This window comes from Camelus ferus, chromosome 16 (assembly GCF_009834535.1).
Source record: "Camelus ferus isolate YT-003-E chromosome 16, BCGSAC_Cfer_1.0, whole genome shotgun sequence".
Lineage (NCBI taxonomy): Eukaryota > Metazoa > Chordata > Mammalia > Artiodactyla > Camelidae > Camelus > Camelus ferus.
The window spans coordinates 25508650-25528805 of record NC_045711.1 but is presented as its reverse complement, the minus strand read 5'-3'; the positions used below and the strand labels follow the sequence as shown (position 1 = coordinate 25528805).

The window sequence follows — 20156 nt, the reverse complement described above, 5'->3', positions numbered from 1 at the left end:
GTAACCCCTGTTGGTATAGATGGAGCCTCTGCTCACAGGTCTGGGTCACACAGGACACAGGCCATGGGATAAAAAGAGGCCACTTAGGAAGGGGCTTTTCTTGGCCATGATCCAAGGACAGCCACACTTTGATTTCCCTCCTGGGATAGAATCCTGTAGCAACACTTGCCATCACCCTATGTCTTGGGGGGCTCCCTGCTCCACGCTGATGACCCACCAGAGGTTCCTTCCCTCCCCAACTCCTCAGCAGCTCCCCACTAGCCTTGGCATGCCTGGGGCTTCATCTCCAGGCCCTCTGCCACCTCCAAGATTACGACATTGTCCTCCCTCCTCCAGTCACTCTGGAGGCCCTGGTTCCAAATAACTAGGACCCAGCTCCCTAAACTCTCTGCTTCCTGCCTGGAGAGTCACGCTGGCTCCAGACACCCAAGGCGTCATCAGTGCTCCACGGAACAGCTGCTGTCTGATCTGCTCTTGACAGAAAGGCGGTTAACCCAGGGCAAGGGGCTGTTGAGAAATGGTTTTGGCAAAATACTAAACTTCTGAAAAAGAACTGGGTATGCAATCTATCTACTTATCGCCCATCTCTATGTCTGTCCATTTGTCCAACCATCCATCCTTCCATCCCTCCCTTTCCCTTTCCCTCTCCCTCCATCCACCCATTCAGCCATCCAGGCAATCCTGTCATCCACAGATTGTGAGGCTTTTGCTATTTTTCACCCTAAAATCAAAATAAAAACCATACTTTTTGCTTCTTCATTTTGAACGTCTTGCATTTTTTCACTTTACTTCCCAGCAAGTTAAAGTGGCCTGTTTTCTACATCAGAGTGCTGTCTGCCTCTCCCATCAACAGTCCCTAAAGCAGTGGTTCCCAATCAAGGGTGAACCCACAAACCCAAGGTCAACGGACCTTCAACAAAGGAAGCAAGGCTATACAATGGGGAAAAGACAGTCTCTTTGGCGAGTAGTGCTGGGAAAGCTGGACAGCCGCATGTAAAGCAGTGAAGCTAGAACCATACACAAAAATAAACTCAAGTGGCCAAAAGACTTAACCATAAGACAGAACACCATAAATCTAGAAGAAAACATAGGCAAAACATTCTCTGACATAAATCTTGGCAATGTTTGCCTAGGTCAGTCTACCAAGACAATAGATATAAAAGCAAAAATAAACAAATGGGACTTAATTAAACTTTTAAGATTTTTCACAGCAAAGGAAACCATAAACAGAACGAAAAGATAACCTATGGACTGGGAGAAAACATTTGCAAACGATGTGACTAACAAAGGCTTAACTTCCAACCAAGAGTGATATTGCGTGTCGGGGGAGATCTGGCAAAGTTTGGAAACATTTTTGATGGTCTCAGTTGAGGTGGGGAGTTGCTACTGGCATGGAGTGAGTAGAGACCAGGGATGCTGTTAAACATCCTACAGCGCGCGGATCAGCCCCCCACCACACAGAGCGGTCCAGCCCCCATGTCAGCAGTGCTGAGGTTGAGGAACCTTGCTGGAGGGGGCAAAAGGCCTCAACCTGAAGACCTCCAGACTCAGGCTTGGGCCTCTAGGGAGCAGGGGCAGCGGCCCTGAGCCCTCTCTGTGCAATCGTTGCTGTTCTCGGCTCAGGCTCTGGGGGCGCTATTCTCTCCGTTTCTGGGGGCGGGGCGGGGCCCGGTGAAGCGAGGCACACGGGGGGCTTCAGAGCTGGACTTGGACTCAGCAGGCTCTTTCAGTTGCGGAAGCCCCACCCTTTAAGATCTGGGAACCACTTCCTCTGGATCGAAAACATCGTGAGAGACCCTGGGAGGGACACTCAGAGCCCCCCTCTCCTCTGATGCTCCGCCAGACCCTGACCCTGAGCTAGCATGGCCACCTCCCCCAGCCCACCCTAGCCCACCCCTACATCAAGCTCCTTGTCCCACCAGAGCCTCAAAAAGAAATGTTCAATTTCTCCTTCCACCATCATTTATGGAAATTCTCAGACCAGGACTGATGACAAGTTCCCAGCAGTGTCACATTCCAGGGGTCCACAGTGCAGAGCCCCAGGAATCAGACAGGGGCAGGCCACTCCCACCCCCACACCCTCCACCGGCCAGACATAGGCTTCCACGTGGAGATGCATCAGTGCCTGGAGATGCATAAATGGATATTCACAGGGGGACTTAGTAGTAGTATATTGTATTGCATTATAAAGTATAATGTACTATAATACATTGTATTATAAAGATGTGAGATACACACACACACACACACACACACACACACACACAGAGGAATACTACTCAGCCATAAAAAATGAAAAATGAAATAATGCCATTGCAGCAATATGGATGGACCTAGAGATGATCATAGTAAGTAAGTCAGACAGAGAAAGACAAATATCATATGATATCATTTACATGTGAAATCTAAAAAAATGTTACAAATGAACTTATTTACAAAACGAAGAGACTCACAGACATAGAAAACAAACTTACAGTTACCAAAGGAGAAAGGCAGGGGGAGGGGTAACTTCTCCTCATCTCTCTGGTGTATCAAGATGCTATTCCTGATTTTAAAAATGATGGTAATAATGACTCAAGTGGCCAAATTTACTTAGGGCTTAGAACGGCTCACTCTGTGGGAAACGTTTTACATTTCGTCCTCATCCCACCCCAATGAGGAAATACTGTGAGCTGGGGTTTTTACACAGACACCTCATCCCCTTTTTCCTTATGCCTTTAGTTCTCCTCCTCCCATCGCCACCCTTTCTGCCAGCGCATACTTCCCTACACCCAGCACAGCCCCGCTCACCTGGAACCCAGAGAAGCAGCAGAGCTGACAGCAGCTACATGGCCCCGACTCCCTGGGGGATGCCCTCAGCTACAGCTCGTCCTGAGGCTGGAACTTTCTCATCCAGGGTTTGCTCACCCAGCTCCTTCTTCTGCTTTTCTTGGCAATTTTCTGCTTCCTTTGTCAGCCTCTTGGTGCTTTTCTCACAGATGGTGAGAAAATGAGGGAAGCTGGGGCCCCAGTGCATCATGTCATCTGTTGGTAATGATGCTGAAAATTTGCTGAAGTTCATCCTCATCAAACATAGTTGAATTGGCGATTCCTGTTTCCGTTCCCAGTGAAGATAATGCCCTTCCCATCCCTTACCCACAGTCAGCAGGCTCACCCCCCCTTCTCTAAATCACAGCATAGCCCAGACAGCCACGCCAGGCTCGGTTAATTTCTATCAAGATTTCCAAGCAAGTCTTCCCCTCTGTAAATAGCCCATTTCTGTGGCTGCCGTGAGTAGTCCCATGTGGTCAGACATGACTAGGCCCTCTCTGGATGAGGCCAGCTGTTGGCAGGGCCCAGTGCAAAGTGAAAATGCCTTATTCTAGAATTATTAAGAATTTCAAGATGGTGGCCACAGAGCATTAAGACCAACCATGGGACCCTTCTAAGTAGCCGGTGCAACCACACAGGGTGCAGCCCCGTGAAGCCGGCTGTCAAGGCTCTTGGTGGTACTGATCAAGGGCCACATGGAGTCCAGGGAGGCTGCCAAAGACCGCGTGGAGGGAGGTTAGTCGGACATGAGGTTGAAGAGAAATTCAGAGTGAAACGAGGACCGTGAAAGGTCTTGAGCGGAGGAGTGGCGTCCCACGCACATTTTCAAAGCATTGTTCCTCCTGTCGGATGGAGAACAGACTGTTCAGATGAGGAAGGGGACTAATGTGAGGACTGGGAGACCAGGGAGTCTCCAAAAGTCCAACAGTCGTGGTGACTTGCACTCAGCCAAGAGCAGGGAGTGCATAGGGAGGGATCAGAGCCTGGAGATGGGCATTTTGAAGGAAGAGCAACAGGACATCCTACCAGATCAGTACAGCAGATGAGCAGAAGAGAGGGGTCAGGGGTTAAAGCCTGAGTAGAAGAATGGAATTGCAATGAACTGAAGTGGGAAAGGCTGGTTTGGGGACAAAGATCAGAGTTTGATTTAAATTTTAAGATGTTTGTTAATCATCTGTCATGGACCAAACATCTGTGTCTCCTCGCAACCCCAGTTCGTATGTTGAAGCCCTAAGCCCCTAGCTACGTGACAGGATTTGGAGATGAGTCCCCAGGAAGGTAAATAGGGTTAAATGAGGTCATGAGGATGGGGCCCTGGTCTGATAGGATGGGTGGCCTTATAAGAAGGGAAAGATTTCTCTCTCTCTGTCTAAGAAAACAAAGAAGAAAGACAAAAGCAGGATTTAGTTCATTTGAAAACAGAAAAGCAGTAAAAGCGTGAATAAACCCGAGGACTGACTTTCCAGGGCGTGGAGGAAAATGAGGGAGAAATACAACAGAGGAATTAAAACGGAGAATAGTCCCAGATAAAGAGAAAATTAAGGGAATTGCAGGAGAGCATTTTACAAAAGTCTTCTTGTAAACTGAGTAATTTTCTAGGAACTTATAAATGAACTAAGCTTACTGCAGAAGAAATAGAAATGTTTTCTTAAAATACTATGGAAAAATTTGAGAACTTACTCTTTCTGGTCCTGACTTCAACCCCCAAATGATGGACAAAGCCCAGTGATTTCACAGGTGAATCCTTCCAAAGCATTTGAGAACAGATGCTTCCAACACTACGGAAGCCGTTCCTGGGCATCTAAAAGGAGGGGACGCCAACATTTTTTGGTGAAATTGGCATAATACTGATACTCAAACCTGACCAAGGTAACACACAAGAAAAAGAAAATATAGTCCAACCTCATTTCCAGATATCGATGCAAATAAAACTCTTCAATAAAACATTAGAAGATAAACTTGGTGTGGATCATCAGCATTATTTTCCCTCCCCTGAGACACTGTGGACTTTCAACTGCTAATAAATAAAAATGCCGTCAATTTGTGTGTGTCTCCCTGGAAAAGGCCGACTTACTCACCTCTTTGGTTTGTTTGTTTGAAGTGGTTTGTTTGATTCTCTTTGCTGAGTAAAACAAACCCAGCTCTGTCTCCAAGGACCTCGCTGCAGCACCCCTAGATGGGGCCTTTGTGGCCATGTTGTCTTAAGTGACCTGCCCAGCATCCTCCAACCACAGCCACAGGACAAGGAGCTGAAACATTCAGAGCTCTGTTGAATTTCTTGGACTTTATTTTAAAAGAATAAGAGCCACTGAAGGAGGGTGATTGTTGTTGTTTAAAGATCATTCTGCCTAGAGTATTGAGGAACGGACTAGATTTGGGCAAAACTGGAAGCAGAGATAATACTAGTGTGCAGATGTACTAACACAGATGAAATAACAAGGGTAGCTTGGACTTGGGTAATTCCAGTGGGTACTGAGAGAAGGGAACACCTTTAAGAGATGTCTGGGAAGCACCCACTAGAGGAATTACTGAATGATTAACCTTGGGGCACGTGGGAGAAGGCTGGGAGGATGACATGTGGATTTCTGGCCTGGGCATTCCCCTTGAACACATTGCTCCAAACAAGGATGACAAGCAGGCCTTTGAGCAGTTACAGAGAATTGTCACCTATGCAGGTTTGAGGAGGTGTATCTTGGGTCACAGCTAAGATTGCCAGATTTAGAAGAAAAAAAAAAAGCCAGCAGGAGTAGAGAGGGAAAGAAAACAAACACCAAGAAAACTCTGGGAATTACCACCTCCCCCCATCACTTTTTTCCTTCCCAGCCCTCTTGTTTTGCTCATCCTGAGCTCTGAAGGTCCCGTCTTGAGTTTTCAAGTCATTGGATGTGGGCTGCTGGGTTTGCACCCAGGCAGGGGGATCTAGAGGAAACAGAACCAGAAAATTCCCATCTGGACTGGTCTGACTCCTTATGGTTTCCTTCCCCAATCCTCCAGCGACCGTTCATTTAGCAGAATCCTTGGCTGCTCCGACTAGGCACGGATCATCTGTCTTTCCCATAATGCGCATAGGTCTTGACACATCTCCTGTCACCTAGTGCAAGTCCAACCTCACCAAGAATGACACCCTTTTCTCCTAATATGTAAAATGCAGAAGTAGGTGTAGACAATGGGAAGTGAATCAGAGATAAATGCAAAGCAGATTCAAGTGGCTTCACTTGAACCTTGAAGGAGGCTCAGGGTGTTCACCTCCAACTTTGGCATCAAGTCCTTGAAGGGTATTGAGCGCGTGTGATCACCAGAGATGGGAGGCAGGACCACGTGGCTGCTCCCGGCTCTGCTCCTTCTCTTCCACCCAGGTAAGCGGGGCTGGGCTTCAGGAACTGGAGTGACTCAGGCTGGGCAGGAGACAGAGAGGGTCTGTCCTGCGGGAACAGGGCAGGGAACAGGGCAGGGAAAATTCACTCCTCCAGACACTTATTCATTATACAAAAATCAGGGTTTTGCTACCTCACAGGTTCTACGTTAGGTGCTGGGAAACAACCAAGAAGCAAAACCAAACCAAAACACCCCCCGTCTAGGACAGTGCTTCTCAACCCTGGCTGTTCTACACAAACAGATCCAAGAATGAAAGAATGAACTAAGGAAGGGATCCACCCCTGATGATCACAGATGCTCAGGCTCCAGCTCAGATCTGCTTGGTCAAGGTGGGGCTCAGGCATCTGGATCGTTTAAAAGCCTCCACCACTGGTCTTGCCTTCCTCTAAAGAGCTCAGAGGACCGGGAGGAAGACAGGCAGTGAAGCCAGTGGGGGACAGGCTCTCTGGAATGTCGCGCAGCCCCACACATCAACCTGCCTGAGTTTTTGCCCTGGACAAGCCAAAGACCAGCCCATGGTCCAAAGTAGTAAGCACAATAGTGGATACACATCGGCGGCGGGGTGGGGGCTGGGTGTCACGGTGGAGGAGAGACCAGAGATGAGAAGGTGTCTAGTTCTGGGCTCGATGTCAAGTCCCTGAGGGGCAGCTGGTCCTTGATGCTCAGAGAAGACAGACTCTAGGGAAGTAGGACCATATGGCTCTGCAACTTCTCATTCTCCCAGGGGAGCCCCTGAGGAACGGGAACCACAGGGCTCGGGGCATGGTGCAAGGAGAGTCTCTTCAGGGAAGGAGGTTGTCATGGGAAATAAAATGACCCCATTTATTCATCCATTGACTTACTCAACATCTATATAGGAAACAAAACTCTGATGGGAAGATTTGCATGTGGAAAATCACTCGGGAAACTTGCATGTTATTATTAGCTTAATCTGGAAATTAATCCGGGTAAAGAGACATACATGTGTATAAGTTAGCTTGAAGTGCCGTAGCAGAACACCATAGACTGGAGTGGCTTAAACAGTAGAAATTTCTCATCTCACAGCGCTCAAGGTTGGGAAGTCCAAGATCAAGGCGCTAGCCTATGCGGCTCCTGATGAGGGCTCTCTTCTCGGCTCTCATTTCCAAGGACGATTATCAGTGTCTGCATTCTATTTCGTTGTATAATTATTCTCCTAGTTGATGGAAGTTAGCCTTGTTTCTTTTATTTTTTGTATGGTAAATAATTATGTAACAAATCTTTGTGCAAACCTTTTTGTTAAATTGTATGATTCCACTTATAAGAAAGGTCCAGAAAGGCAAATCCACAGAGACAGAAGGTAGATTAGAGGTTGCCGAAAGCTTCAGGGAAGAGTGAAGTGGGGCAGTGACTGTGAATGGGCACACGGCTTCTTTTTTTTTTCAGTGGAGGTACTGGGGATTGAACTCAGGACCTCATGCATGCTAAGCATGCACCCTACCACTGAGTTACTCCCTTACCCCCAGTAGGGCTTCTTTTTGAGGTGATGAAAACGCCCTGGAATTGGATAGAGCTGATGGTTGCACAACTTTGTGAATATCCTAAAAACTACCGAAAGATAAACTTTCAAAGAGTAAAATTTATGATATTTAAATTATATATCAATTTTAAAAGTGGGCAAAAAAAGTAAATTCTTAGCCTTAAACACGCTTTAGTTAATTTTAGAAAGGAAGAAAATTATCATAGTATTTAACTTAGCAAATTGGAAAAAGATAGCAAGTGATAATTGCAAGGAATAAAATTATACATATGAGATATTAATAATTTCAAAATAAAAACAGTAGCATTTAGTAACTAAATCTCAAAATGGTTTAATACAGGAAAAAGGAAGGAGGAAGAGGAACGGGAGCAAAAACAGTGAAGGAAGATATCTCCTCGCACATGTAATCAATTAAATCAAATGGCGAGTGTAATGAAAATATGTCATTATAATAGTATGATAAAATTAATTATAAAAGGGTACTTTATTTTTTTTAACCTGGTTGTTTTGATTTTTTTTATTAGAGAATTCCAGCTTTTAAAAAAGCAATTTGTGAGAAGATATATGTCAAAAATAACCTGTAGGTAAGTAGAGAAAAAAAGGTCTAATACAGTTAGTAATAATTCCAAGGATAAAAGGGTACTTCATTATTAGAGAACTTTGACTACTACATACTCTGTAAAATAGGTAACTTTCTAGGAAAAACAAAACCAAAAAAAAAAAAAAAAAAATAGAAGTGACCCGAGAACAATTTTAAAAACTTGAATAGGTCAATATTGATAGGAAAAAAGAATCTGCTCCAATAAAGAATTTGCCAGATAGTTTTACAGACAATTTTTTAAGATCCTAAAGAAACAGAAATTCCTTTGCACCATTTACATTCTGATCTCAGAACACCAAAAACTGGAAGTCTGCCAGATCAATTGTGTGAAAGTAGCAGTTCTCTGCTATCAACCGTGACCAAGATGCACAAAGAAAATGACAGAAAAAAACTTCCCGTATGAGGATGGGTCTGAGTTGAGCCCGGACAGAAAGTGAAAGAAAGAAGAAGAAGAACATGTGAGAAAATGCTGCTTTACCCTGATATCTGCCTTACTGCAGAGTTACAGTGTTCAAGACAGGATGGATTGGCATAAAGACAGACAAGTGGATCAGTGGAACAGAATGGGAAATCCATCAATAACTCACAGATTTGCTTTTTGTCAAAGGAACCAAAGCGATTTGTTGGGAAGACGATGAGACCTGTGTGATGTGGACTCCACAGTGTGGGGGCGCCAACTGGCATCCCTGTTTTGGTCGACTTCAGAGGCGTTCCTGCCAGGGTGGTTTACTGTAGAACCACTAGAAACAATTAGAACCATTAGGAACAGCTTCTCTTAGGAACAGCTGGGTGATGGGGCCTCTTCACCTGGACCTCTGAGGTCATCAGTACAAAATAATCCTCCGTGGAAATGGGTCCTCTGTTCTTTCCTCCCCATCAGACCAGCATAACATAGATGGTTGCATTAAAAACATGGATTGAAATATAAAGACTTACTGGCCATACACAGGGAGAAGGGGTGAACTATAAGAAGCTATTATTAATCAGTGTCAACATTTTGTTTCCTTGAGATCTGTGGTTGTGCTTTTATAGGATTTTCATGGTAGCTTGACCCAGTGGAAGTTTGAAGGACAAAAGATCTTTATGTGTAAGGTATATTTCTTCCTTCACTGTTACTCAACTCATGAAGCCCTTAGGTTTATTGGAACTCTCTGCAGTGCAGGAGGCTGTGACCCTGCCCTTAGGTGGAAGGTGACAGGTGCATGGATTTGTGTTTTCCAGGTTCAGCTGCCATCACGGGTCCAAAAGCAGTGAGTGGCCTGGAGCGGGACTCGTTGACTGTGCAGTGTCAATACGGCCCTGGGTGGGAGCTCTATGTGAAGTGGTGGTGTCGAGGAGCTGACTGGGACAGCTGCAAGTTCGTTGTTAAAACCACTGGATCAGAGCAGGAGGTGAAGAAGGACCGTGTGTCCATCAAGGACAATCAGAAAAATCGCTCGTTCACTGTGACCATGGAGAAGCTCAGGCTGAACGATGCAGACACTTACTGGTGTGGGATTGAGAGAGCTGGAACTGACCTGGGGGTCCAAGTTGAAGTGACTGTTGACCCAGGTAAGAGTATGTGTATGTGTGGATGTGTCTCCTCAGGGCCTGCTCTGTCCTGGTCCCTGGGGTCCCTCTTTAGTGACTTGACTGTCATGCAGAGGGAACTGTCACATGGAGTGGGTGAGTCCTGAGGTCTCATAGAACCCCCACTGGCCACTTGGGATGGGGAGGGACAGGGCTTCCCTTAGATGCTCTCATGGCTCCCAGGGCCTCCTCTAGGATGAGATCAAGCCCTTTGTGGCACATTATTTTTTCCTCGGCACAGTCAGTGCCTGAGTCTTGCCCAAGGAGATGAAGGTGATGGTCCCAGTTTCAGTCCATGGATCAAAGGGACCCTCTTCCATGGACCCAGAGACCCCAATTCCTGCCAATGCTTTCCTGCCCTTTCTGAAGTTTGGGGCTGGGACTTCATAGCTGCTGTTCCCAGCCTCTGTTCCATATCCAGTTTCAGCGGGGGAAGAGACCCAGCATAGTCATGGTCTCTGTGGTTAATTCTTGAGGTCTGCAAAGGCCTCCAGGGTCAAAGGGCTGTTGAAATCTAGCAAATAGTTCTGTCTGATAATCATGATTTTTCTTCTTATGTTGTTATTGTAGCATGTTACACTTACTGATTTTCTAATGTTCAAACAATTTTGCATTCTGGCATGAACCCAAATTGGTGACAATGGATTATCCTTCTTGTATATCACTGGATTCATGTGATTTTTTGTTCCAGAATTTTGCATTTATGTTCGTGAGTGATATTTGCCCACGATATTTCTTGCATTCACTAGCCTTGTAGGATTGGCATCAAGATTATGCTAATTGCATTGAGTGGACTGGGGATTGCATCCCCTTTTCCTTTGTTCCAGTATTTTCTGGTATAAACTAGACATTATTTCTTCCTTAAATGTTTAGTGAATATCTCCATTGAAACTGTATAGGCCTGGCATTTTCTTTGGGGGAAATTTCTAATAATGGATTTGATTCATTAAATAGTTGTAAGATTATTCAGCTTTTTTATTTCTTTTTGTGCTAATTTTAGTATATTGTTTTTCCCAAGAATTTGTTATTCCACCTAAAATTTCAAATTTATTGGCATAAACTTGTTTAGATATCATTTTATCATCCTGTCCTTTTCTTATCTTAGCCTCAAATTATCTTTTTAATAAGTGCAGGGTATATGGTGATGTCCCCCTTTTCATGATTGATGTTGATTATTTAGACCCCTTCTCTTTCTATCACAAATATCTCATGAAGGTTTTTTTTTTTAAAAAAAAACAATTGCTGGCTTTGTTGATCTCTGTTTTATGTTTATGTTCTACTTCATTAATTTTTGTTCTTTTCTTCATCATTTCCTTCCTTCTACTTTTTCCAAGTGACCACTCACTGTCACTACGGCCCAGGGTGGGAGAACTATGTGAAGTGGTGGTGCCGAGACGCGGATCAGAATAACTGCATCATCCTTGTTCAGGCCACTGGCTCAAAGCAGGGGGAGAACACGAACCGTGTATACATCAACCAGAGCAAACGCATGTTGACCATGACCATGTCTGATGAGAAAAATGGCTTATGAGAAAACCAGTTTTGTTTTTTCTGACTTGTTGCCTAGGCATTTTACAGTACGATAGCCCTACTCACACCCAGAGTCTGGACATTTCGATAAAGACCTGAGCTTAAGATTCCCACCATAAGTTCCCACCTTGGTTTTCCCAGGGCACCTTTTAAAATAACCACTTAGAGTTAAAGCTGCAAAAAAATCAATGACTTCTGCCCCAACACCTTATCAGTAACAGGTGCTTGCTACCCTGCTCTGTATCTCCTGCTGTCTTGTGACCTGGGATGGAGGACTGCCCTTCCTCCTGATCATTGCCACCATCCTCCTCCTGCCTTCCCAATCCAGCTCTGAGACCTGTAAGTAATAAATCTTTTGACTCTACTTCCTTTGTGTGGGTGTATTAAAACTGCGCCTCCAACCATATCTGTGTTAAACCCTATCTGACTCCTTAAATAACTTGACCTCTTTGCAGCATCCCCACCCCTCTGCCCAAATTTTCTGCAACTGAATCTCCAGCTGTTTCTCCTATTTCTCTGGTTGCTCTTAGTCTACTTGGAAAGAAACATTCTTCATCTGCTGCTATCTTAAATTTTATCCATTTGTGAGATTTCCATCCTACCTGTCCCTCCTTATTCTATCCATTTCTGTTGGGTGGTCTCATTGCACCCATAATTTTATTTGCCATTAGTATTCTTACATCAGTTTTTCCTTCACAGATTTCCCCGAAGTTTCAGATTAATGTATCAACTGCCTACTCAACCTCATCTATGGGAAGTCTCATTGGTACATTGTCCCATGCAAACCACATTCTTCTTCGCCCTCCCCTTCCAACCGGCTCCTTCTCCTGGGTTCCCAAGTCCAGCAAATGTCATCCCCATTCCCAGATGTCATCCTGCCAGCCTTCTTCTCCCACATGCCGCAAGGTTAATCATTCAGTAATTCCTCTAGTGGGTGCTTCCCAGACATCTCTTAAAGGTGTTCCCTTCTCTCAGTACCCACTGGAATTACCCAAGTCCAGGCTACCCTTGTTATTTCATCTGTGTTAGTACATCTGCACACTAGTATTATCTCTGCTTCCAGTTTTGCCCAAATCTAGTCCATTCCTCAATACTCTAGGCAGAATGATCTTTAAACAACAACAGTCACCGTCCTTCAGCTCTTATTCTTTTAAAATAAAGTTCAAGAATTTCAACAGAGGTCTGAATGTTTCAGTTCCTTGTCCTGTGGCTGTGGTTGGAGGATGCTGCGCAGGTCACTTAAGACAACATGGCCACAAAGGCCCCATCTAGGGGTGCTGCAGGGAGGTTATTGGAGACAGAGCTGAGCCATCCTTAAGGGGTTTGTATTTCTCAGCAAAGAGAGTCGAACAAAATATATCAAACCAACCAACCACAGAGTTGAGTAAGTTGGCTTTTTTGTCAGCAGTAGACCAGTTAGACAATTCAGTGGGGAAGAGAATATACAATGGTGATGAAAAATATTAAGAAGCTTAAAAATCAGCTCAAGAAAGATGTGGGACAGATTTTGAAAAATTCTGTAAAATTCTATTGAGAGACATAAAGAAACATTTGAAATTCTTTCCCCTCATCACAGAAAAATAGCACATTTTTGATATTGTCCTAAAACTTCCCTATTTCCCCTTGAAGTATTTTGAAAATCATTCCATATCAATACCTATAAATTTTTGCTTTTAATGGTTTCATAGTATTTCATAATTTATATATATCATGATTTAGTTCTTTCCTTCTTGATGGACATTTAAGCTGTTTTCAAGTTTTGTTTTGTTTTTTTGCAACTACATACAATTCTGTAATGCATATTTTTGCATGTGTGACTTGATATACATTTGTGAAGATAGGATAATTTCCTGTAAATAAAATAGCTGGGTTAGAGGTCTGTGCACTTTTCCAATTTAGATGGATGTAAAAATTTCTACCCATGCCTAAATGTGTTAACAAATGCCAAACCCCACCTCAAACACTGGATGTGGTCAATTTTTTATCTTCCCAAGTCTGATTGGTAGATTTGACATGTTGATCAAGCATGACCTGAACTGAACCCGCAGGGAGAGGAAGTTGCTGGAGGAAGGGGGATGAAGTAGAGAGTCGAGAGGAAGGAGCAATGGACTGCAAAACAGAGCCATGAAGCGGGTGATGTTGTGTGTGCTGAGAACCAACAGGATACCTGCCCTCAGGGTGAGGGGGAGGCCAGGCCACAAACCTGCTCCAGCTCCCAGCCCCTCCCAGCTACCTCTCCTCCCCATACTGGTCTTTGGCAAATGCCAACTTTTACTCCAAAGGCAAGTGGTGACTGGCAGAAATATCACAAAGTGGTATTTCAAGCAACACAATATAAAACTGTTTGGAGAAGCAGACTTGGGTCCAGGAAGCAGAGAAAGGAGATTCCACAACTGTATGCTGGCTGTTCCCTAAGAAAAAAGTAAAAATAATTTATAAGTTTAAAATGAACCTAAAATAAAGAGATCTTCAATCTGCAACTGAAAGTCCACAGTGTCCCAGGGAAAGAACTGATACTGATGATGGACACCAAAAATATTCTGAAATTACAGACCTTCAAGCATAACGATAGAATCTAATGGGCTCATATCAGAAAGGATATCAAATCAGAGAGAGCAAGTTGTGCATGTGATGGAAAGACATCACAACCACACTGCATCCCAGGAGACAGTGAAGGAAAATCTACACGTTCAGAGGAAAAGACAGGGAGTTCCACGAATTTTATACTCAGCGTTGCTGTTTTTCAACTATTTGAGCAAGCAACAATCTCATGGCTGCAAGAACTATGAAATACAGCACCCATGAGCCATTTAAAAAGAGAAAAACTACATTGTGATGAAAATTTGCCAACAAACGGAAAAGTTAAATCATGAGAAAACAGAAGCTATGGTGAGCAATGAATAGATTGAAAACTAGAAAAAGAACTAAATGATTATTTTTTAATTTACATATCAAACATTTACAGAATAGAATAAAAATCTCATAAATACAAAAATCCTACACTAACCAAATCAGTACTGGAAAGAGGAGGGAGGGCAAAGTTAGGTAAGATGCAAAAGCCGTCGTCTTTCAGGGCAGGGAAGCAGCGGTTTAAATACGTTGTTAAAAATAAGAAGGTAAAAGGGGGACTTGGGGCCCAAGCATAGTGCAGAGGGAGTTTAAGTGAGGGGCTGCTTGGCTCGGGTGTCAGGGCCCCAGCAGGGAGCAGGGTCTCCCTGCAGACCAGGTCTCCTCCAGCTGTGTCCTAAGCTGTCCTTCCTGGCCTGGGCTGCCCCTGCTTCTCCTGCCCCTGCTCAGTGGTCCCTCTGCTCTAGGGGCCTCCCTCTTTGGTCTTGAAGCTGCCCAGAAGTCAAAGCCCAGAAGAGGGGCTTAAGAGGAAGGGAACAGCTGTCCTTTTCTCTTCATTAAGGAGCTCCTGGTGCCCTCTCCCTTCCTCCACAATGAATCGTCAGAAAGAGCTTAATTCACATCTGAGGAATCTTGGTCTAGGGCTCTTTAAAAGGATGAGGAGCCGTATTCCCAGGCTCATCCCTCCCCAGGCACCCGTAGCTCACAGCTGCTGGTCTGTTCTAACTCAGGTGTCAGACTGATGAATTACCCCTACCGTCCCCCAAATGCATGGGGTTATCTCCCTCGGTACCCCAAATGAGAGCAGCAGTTAAACTGAGTACATGCAAAAGAGGAAAGAAAATGTGGAGCTATTAACAGGAAGGGCTCTGGTGACCAGGAGGGGACGTGAGGCCATGCTCATCTTCAGCCATGCACGTAGGAGGTGAGGGATGGAGCTGGTACCAGGGTTTCCTTCCACAGAAGTGGCAAAAATACATCAGGGCAGGGGTGCCAGAGTCTTCTGTTCACTTGTAGATTCATGTCTCCGCTTGTGGTTGGCACGTGATCAGCGTTTAGTACAGTTTTTCTGTTTCCGTGGGGTCTAGAATTTCAAAACCCATTATTTATTGAAGCCCTGAACCCCATGGAATGCAAAAATTAGTCCGTTACATTGCAGGCGGCTCACAGGCCTGAGATTATCTATGTCCTCCAGGAACTGGGCCCAGGGGAAAGGCATTTTCTTTTGCATTTCTCCTTGTATTTTTTTTTTCCTGTGTTGGAGGCCTCAAGAGAAGGAAGGCCGGAGGCTATACAGAGAAGGGGGACACCAGAGTGAGGCCCAGAGGCCCAAGCATCATAGTTGCAGGTTCCCAGGGACTAGGGGACTGTCTCCTGAAGCAGGGCCACGCTGCCTCTAGAACCACTGTCACTGCTGACCACAGTCATTTCCTGATAAAAATTTCTTATTTTTCTACTTGAGGGTCTTTCTCTTTGGACAAGACGTTGAAGAGCATGGGACTACTGGTTCTCATGGGGCTGACTCTGCCTCCTCCCAGAGCTCCTCTGAGGCCTCCTGACCCAGAGGACAGCACCGAGCATGCCCAGGAGCAGGGGCAGCTTCAGGAAGACCAGGAGCAGGAAGTGGGCGCTGCCCAGTGGGGACCTGTGGGAGGAACAGAGTGATAGGAAATGAGCTGCCACCCAGGCCCCTTCCTCCCATCTTTCCGGGTGCCCAGGTCCTGGATTCCAATAATCTATGTGAGGGCCAGCCTGCGGCCCCAGGCTGACAGTGGCCTGCACTCCCCTAAACCCTCCTTCCATGTTTCTCACTGTTGCTACCCTTGCTGCTCTACTGGGAGGGAAAGGACAGGTGTCCTTATAAGAAGGAGAGGAGATTAGGACATAGACACATACAAAGGGGAAACTACGTGACGCCACAGGGAGAAGACGGCCATCGACATGCTAAGGAGAGAGACCTTAAAAGGAACCAATTCTGCCAACTCCTTGATCGCAGACTCTGGCCTCGAGAATTGTGCAAAAATACATGTCTGTTCTTTAAGCCGCCGGGCCTGTGGTTCTTTGTTATGGCAGCCAAGCTAATATACGAATTGTCTCTTATTCTTCACTAGTCACAGAAATTTGTAGAATAAACTCATCAATCAAGTACTTAACTCTGTTTGGTACGTTAATTATGTAATATAAGTACCCGGAGGGCAGACAGCTGGATATTTTGTTCATCTTCACATCTCTTCGTATTTCCTAAAACCAGGATAGGAGGAGCGGTGCTCAGTGCTCATTGGTTGGATAAATGAATGGATTATTCATCTCATGCTGATCAAAGACCCTCACTGGTACATACGTATGCCTTTGATTCATACAGTGAGGGCATTTCTTAACTATTACTTATTAAAAGCATTTTGGTAGGAAGAAACTTTCAAAACAGAAAGCAAATGGGAAAGGGGAAGGAAAGGGTTCCTGGGGGTGGGAAGATTGGGGATCTCCCTCTGGGATTCTGCGGGAAGGCCCAGCAACAGAAACAAAGTTGAGGAGGGGAGGGCAGAGCTCAGTGGTACCGTGCGTGCTTAGCGTGAGGTCCTGGGTTCAATCCCCAGTACCTCCTTTAAAACAAAGAAAAAGAAACAAAGTTGAGAGGACCAAGGGGAGAGAAGGGAGGAAGTGAAACGGGCCACTCATCTTCTAGAAAGCCCGTTTGGCTGCAATGGCTGGACAGGGCACTAAGGAGCCTGAGCGAGGCTCTGTTTCTTCCCCTGTGAAATGGGGAAGTGCATATCTACCCATTCCGTGGTGGTCTAGACGGGGGCAAAGAATTAACAGAGTAAAGACAAGAAAGCCCCTCTGTGAGCCGCCAGGTGCTCTAAGGACGCAGGGAAATATGAGCATCGCTGCTCTTGCCGTTAGAGAACTTAGGGAAAACAGCACTTACACAGGCCCTCCCTGCCCTCCCAGGATCTGCCGTGCCACCCTCACGGGCCGCCTGCCCGTCCAGCTCCCACACTCTGAGTCTCCATCTCTGAGTTCCTCGGGAGGACGCTCCAGGTCTATGTCTCGAGCTGAACGCAGTGCCAGCCACAGAGAGGTTAACTCAGTTAAAATGGGATGGATGGATGGATGGATGAATTTATGAACCAACAAATCTACAAATAGCACTGAGGACCAGGACGAAGGATCAGGGGTCTCCTGCGCAGCCTGAGAGCAAGGCAGAAGAGGCCCTGGCATCTTTCTCCTCTCAAGGGAGTCTGAGGGTCCGGAGACAAGCTCTGGCTGGGACCCGGGACCACAGAGGGTCCCGCCGTCGGAGGAGTGGGCCACCGGGAACAGCACAATCTGAGCTGGCTTACCTGCCGCCGTTGGAGGGGTGGCCTCTGGTGTCTCCCGTGGTGACTGGCGCTGTGAACGTGGTGGTAGTGGAGGTGGTGGTCGGCACTGCACCTGGTGCTTGGCGTACAGACCAGATTACGCACTGCTCGGCCTGCTCACCCGCCCCCAGCCCTGCCCGTGGCTCTGAACCTGGGGGATGGGGGGAGCACGGGCTGCCCTGGCCTGAGGATTCTGGAGCAGGGCCACGGCAAGGGGCCTATAGCCTGGACCTTCACATTTCCCTGGCCTCTAGGAGCCTCAGAGGCAGGTGGGGCTGGCACAGGTCCAGGGAGGACACCAAGCAGAACCTGGAAGGTTAGAGGGGCCCAGGGTTGCCCCAGGACACGGGCAGCTGGAGTTCAGCTGAAATTTAGATACTCCAGCTGCTTATGACCAGGCCTCGGCCAATGCCCCTCCCCCCCCCATCTTATGCATCCAGCAAGGAGAGGAGCAGGATGGGGGCTTCCCCGAGGGGTAACACACCCAAGACCTGTGACTTCAAAGGTCAGGACCAGCCCTGAACAAAAGCATAGGGTTCAGGAAGAGCCTTTACTTGGGGCAAGTTATTAGGCTTCTAAGATGGGGATGCGTATTTCTCAGGAATATTGTCAGGATTCAAGGAGACAATGATCGTGCTGTGCTTTGCAAGTATAACGTGCCTCAAGGGCTCCGGGTGTGGTGGGGGCTCTGTTGGCTGTGTGCCCGCCCCCCTTGCCACAGGTGCCCCGTGAGCTGGTGCCGCCTGCCCAAGGGTCAGCGGAAGGAGAGCCCAACAGATAGACTCATTCGCACCAAGGCACTGAGACCCCTGAGCCAACGTGCCCAGAAGCGTTTGCATTCTAGAAGGACTTAGGAAGAGAACATCCTTAATCCCGTATGTGTAAATGGCTCAGGATGGGATTTCAGCCACCAGGAATGCAGCCCTTTGACTGTGGAGGCCTTTTCAGACCCCAGGAATTAACCACAGCACCCCCGCTGTGCTGGGTCTCTTTCTCTGGGACTGGATGTGGAACAGGGGGTGGGAACAGGAGCTATGAAGTCCCAGTCCCAAACTTCAGAAGGGGCAGGAACCCCTGGGCACCAAAGCTCCCAGGAAAGCATTGGCAGAAATTGGGGTCTCTGGGTCCATGGAAGAGGGTCCCTTTTGCCCATGGGCTAAAACTGGGACCATCATATTTATCTCCTTGGGCAAGAGACTCAGGCACTGACAGTGCCAAGGGAAAAATAATGTGCCAAGAAGGGCTTGATCCCATCCCGGAGGAGGCCCTGGGAGCCATGAGAGCATCTAAGGGAAGCCCTATCCCTCCCCACCCCAAGTGGCCAGTGGGGGTCCTATGAGACCTCAGGACTCACCCACCCCCTGTGACAGTACCCTCTGCATGACAGTTAAGTCACCTAAGATGGACCCCAGGGACCAGGACAGGGCAGGCCCTGAGAAGACACATCCACACATACACATACTCTTACCTGGGTCAACGGTCACTTCAACTTGGACCCCCAGGTCAGTTCCAGCTCTCTCAATCCCACACCAGTAAGTGTCTGCATCGTTCAGCCTGAGCTTCTCCATGGTCACAGTGAACGAGCGATTTTTCTGATTGTCCTTGATGGACACACGGTCCTTCTTCACCTCCTGCTCTGATCCAGTGGTTTTAACAAAGAACTTGCAGCAGCCCCAGTCAGCTCCTCGACACCACCACTTCACATAGAGCTCCCACCCAGGGCCGTATTGACACTGCACAGTCAACGAGCCCCGCTCCAGGCCTCTCGCTGCTTTTGGACTCGTGATGGCAGCTGAACCTGGAAAACACAAACCATGCACCTGTCACCTCCCACCCTGAGGGCAGGGCCACAGCCTCCTGCACATGTCTCCACTGTTGCACTTACTACTCTGGACCATGGGCAGGTCTTTGGCTCGTCCGGATCAGAAACTCAGGCAGGCCGACATGTGGGGCTGCGCGACACTCCATAGAGCCTGTCCCCCACTGGCTTCACTGCCTGTCTACCTCCCGGTCCTCTGAGCTCTTTAGAGGAAGGCAAGACCAGTGGTGGAGGCTTTTAAACGATCCAGATGCCTGAGCCCCACCTTGACCAAGCGGATCTGAGCTGGAGCCTGAGCATCTGTGATCATCAGGGGTGGATCCCTTCCTTAGTTCATTCTTTCATTCTTGGATCTGTTTGTGTGGAACAGCCAGGGTTGAGAAGCACTGTCCTAGACGGGGGGGGTGTTTTGGTTTAGTTTCGCTTCTTGGTTGTTTCCCAGCACCTAACGTAGAACCTGTGAGGTAGCAAAACCCTGATTTTTGTATAATGAATAAGTGTCTGGAGGAGTGAATTTTCCCTGCCCTGTTCCCTGCCCTGTTCCCGCAGGACAGACCCTCTCTGTCTCCTGCCCAGCCTGAGTCACTCCAGTTCCTGAAGCCCAGCCCCGCTCACCTGGGTGGAAGAGAAGGAGCAGAGCCGGGAGCAGCCACGTGGTCCTGCCTCCCATCTCTGGTGATCACACGCGCTCAGTACCCTTCAAGGACTTGATGCCGAAGCCGGAGGTGAACACCCTGAGCCTCCTTC

General features: G+C 47.0%; 2 protein-coding genes across 2 annotated transcripts; one reads left to right on the top strand and one right to left on the bottom strand.

Moving 5' to 3' along the window:
- The first annotated feature begins 6036 nt into the window (after positions 1 to 6036).
- On the top strand, positions 6037 to 11727 carry LOC106728985 (CMRF35-like molecule 5). The gene is made up of 3 exons (XM_032498211.1): positions 6037 to 6167; positions 9507 to 9836; positions 11189 to 11727. Exons 1-3 carry the CDS (start codon positions 6113 to 6115, stop codon positions 11383 to 11385), a joined length of 582 nt encoding a protein of 193 aa, XP_032354102.1. The 5' UTR covers positions 6037 to 6112; the 3' UTR covers positions 11386 to 11727.
- Positions 11728 to 14372: 2645 nt separating this feature from the next.
- LOC116656737 (CMRF35-like molecule 5) lies at positions 14373 to 20156 on the bottom strand. Its single transcript, XM_032456906.1, has 4 exons — positions 20025 to 20156; positions 19059 to 19388; positions 17573 to 17669; positions 14373 to 15315 (listed from the first exon to the last, which is right to left on the bottom strand). Exons 1-4 carry the CDS (start codon positions 20077 to 20079, stop codon positions 15138 to 15140), a joined length of 660 nt encoding a protein of 219 aa, XP_032312797.1. The 5' UTR covers positions 20080 to 20156; the 3' UTR covers positions 14373 to 15137.

Bases quoted from the DNA above. Each gene is read 5' to 3' on its own strand.
- LOC106728985 (XM_032498211.1), top strand. From the start codon at position 6,113: ATGGGAGGCAGGACCACGTGGCTGCTCCCGGCTCTGCTCCTTCTCTTC. The intron at 6,168-9,506 runs GTAAGCGGGGCT...TGTGTTTTCCAG, and splicing joins GCTCCTTCTCTTCCACCCAG to GTTCAGCTGCCATCACGGGT. The intron at 9,837-11,188 runs GTAAGAGTATGT...ACTTTTTCCAAG, and splicing joins TGAAGTGACTGTTGACCCAG to TGACCACTCACTGTCACTAC.
- LOC116656737 (XM_032456906.1), bottom strand. From the start codon at position 20,079: ATGGGAGGCAGGACCACGTGGCTGCTCCCGGCTCTGCTCCTTCTCTTC. The intron at 19,389-20,024 runs GTGAGCGGGGCT...TGTGTTTTCCAG, and splicing joins GCTCCTTCTCTTCCACCCAG to GTTCAGCTGCCATCACGAGT. The intron at 17,670-19,058 runs GTAAGAGTATGT...CTGTACGCCAAG, and splicing joins TGAAGTGACCGTTGACCCAG to CACCAGGTGCAGTGCCGACC.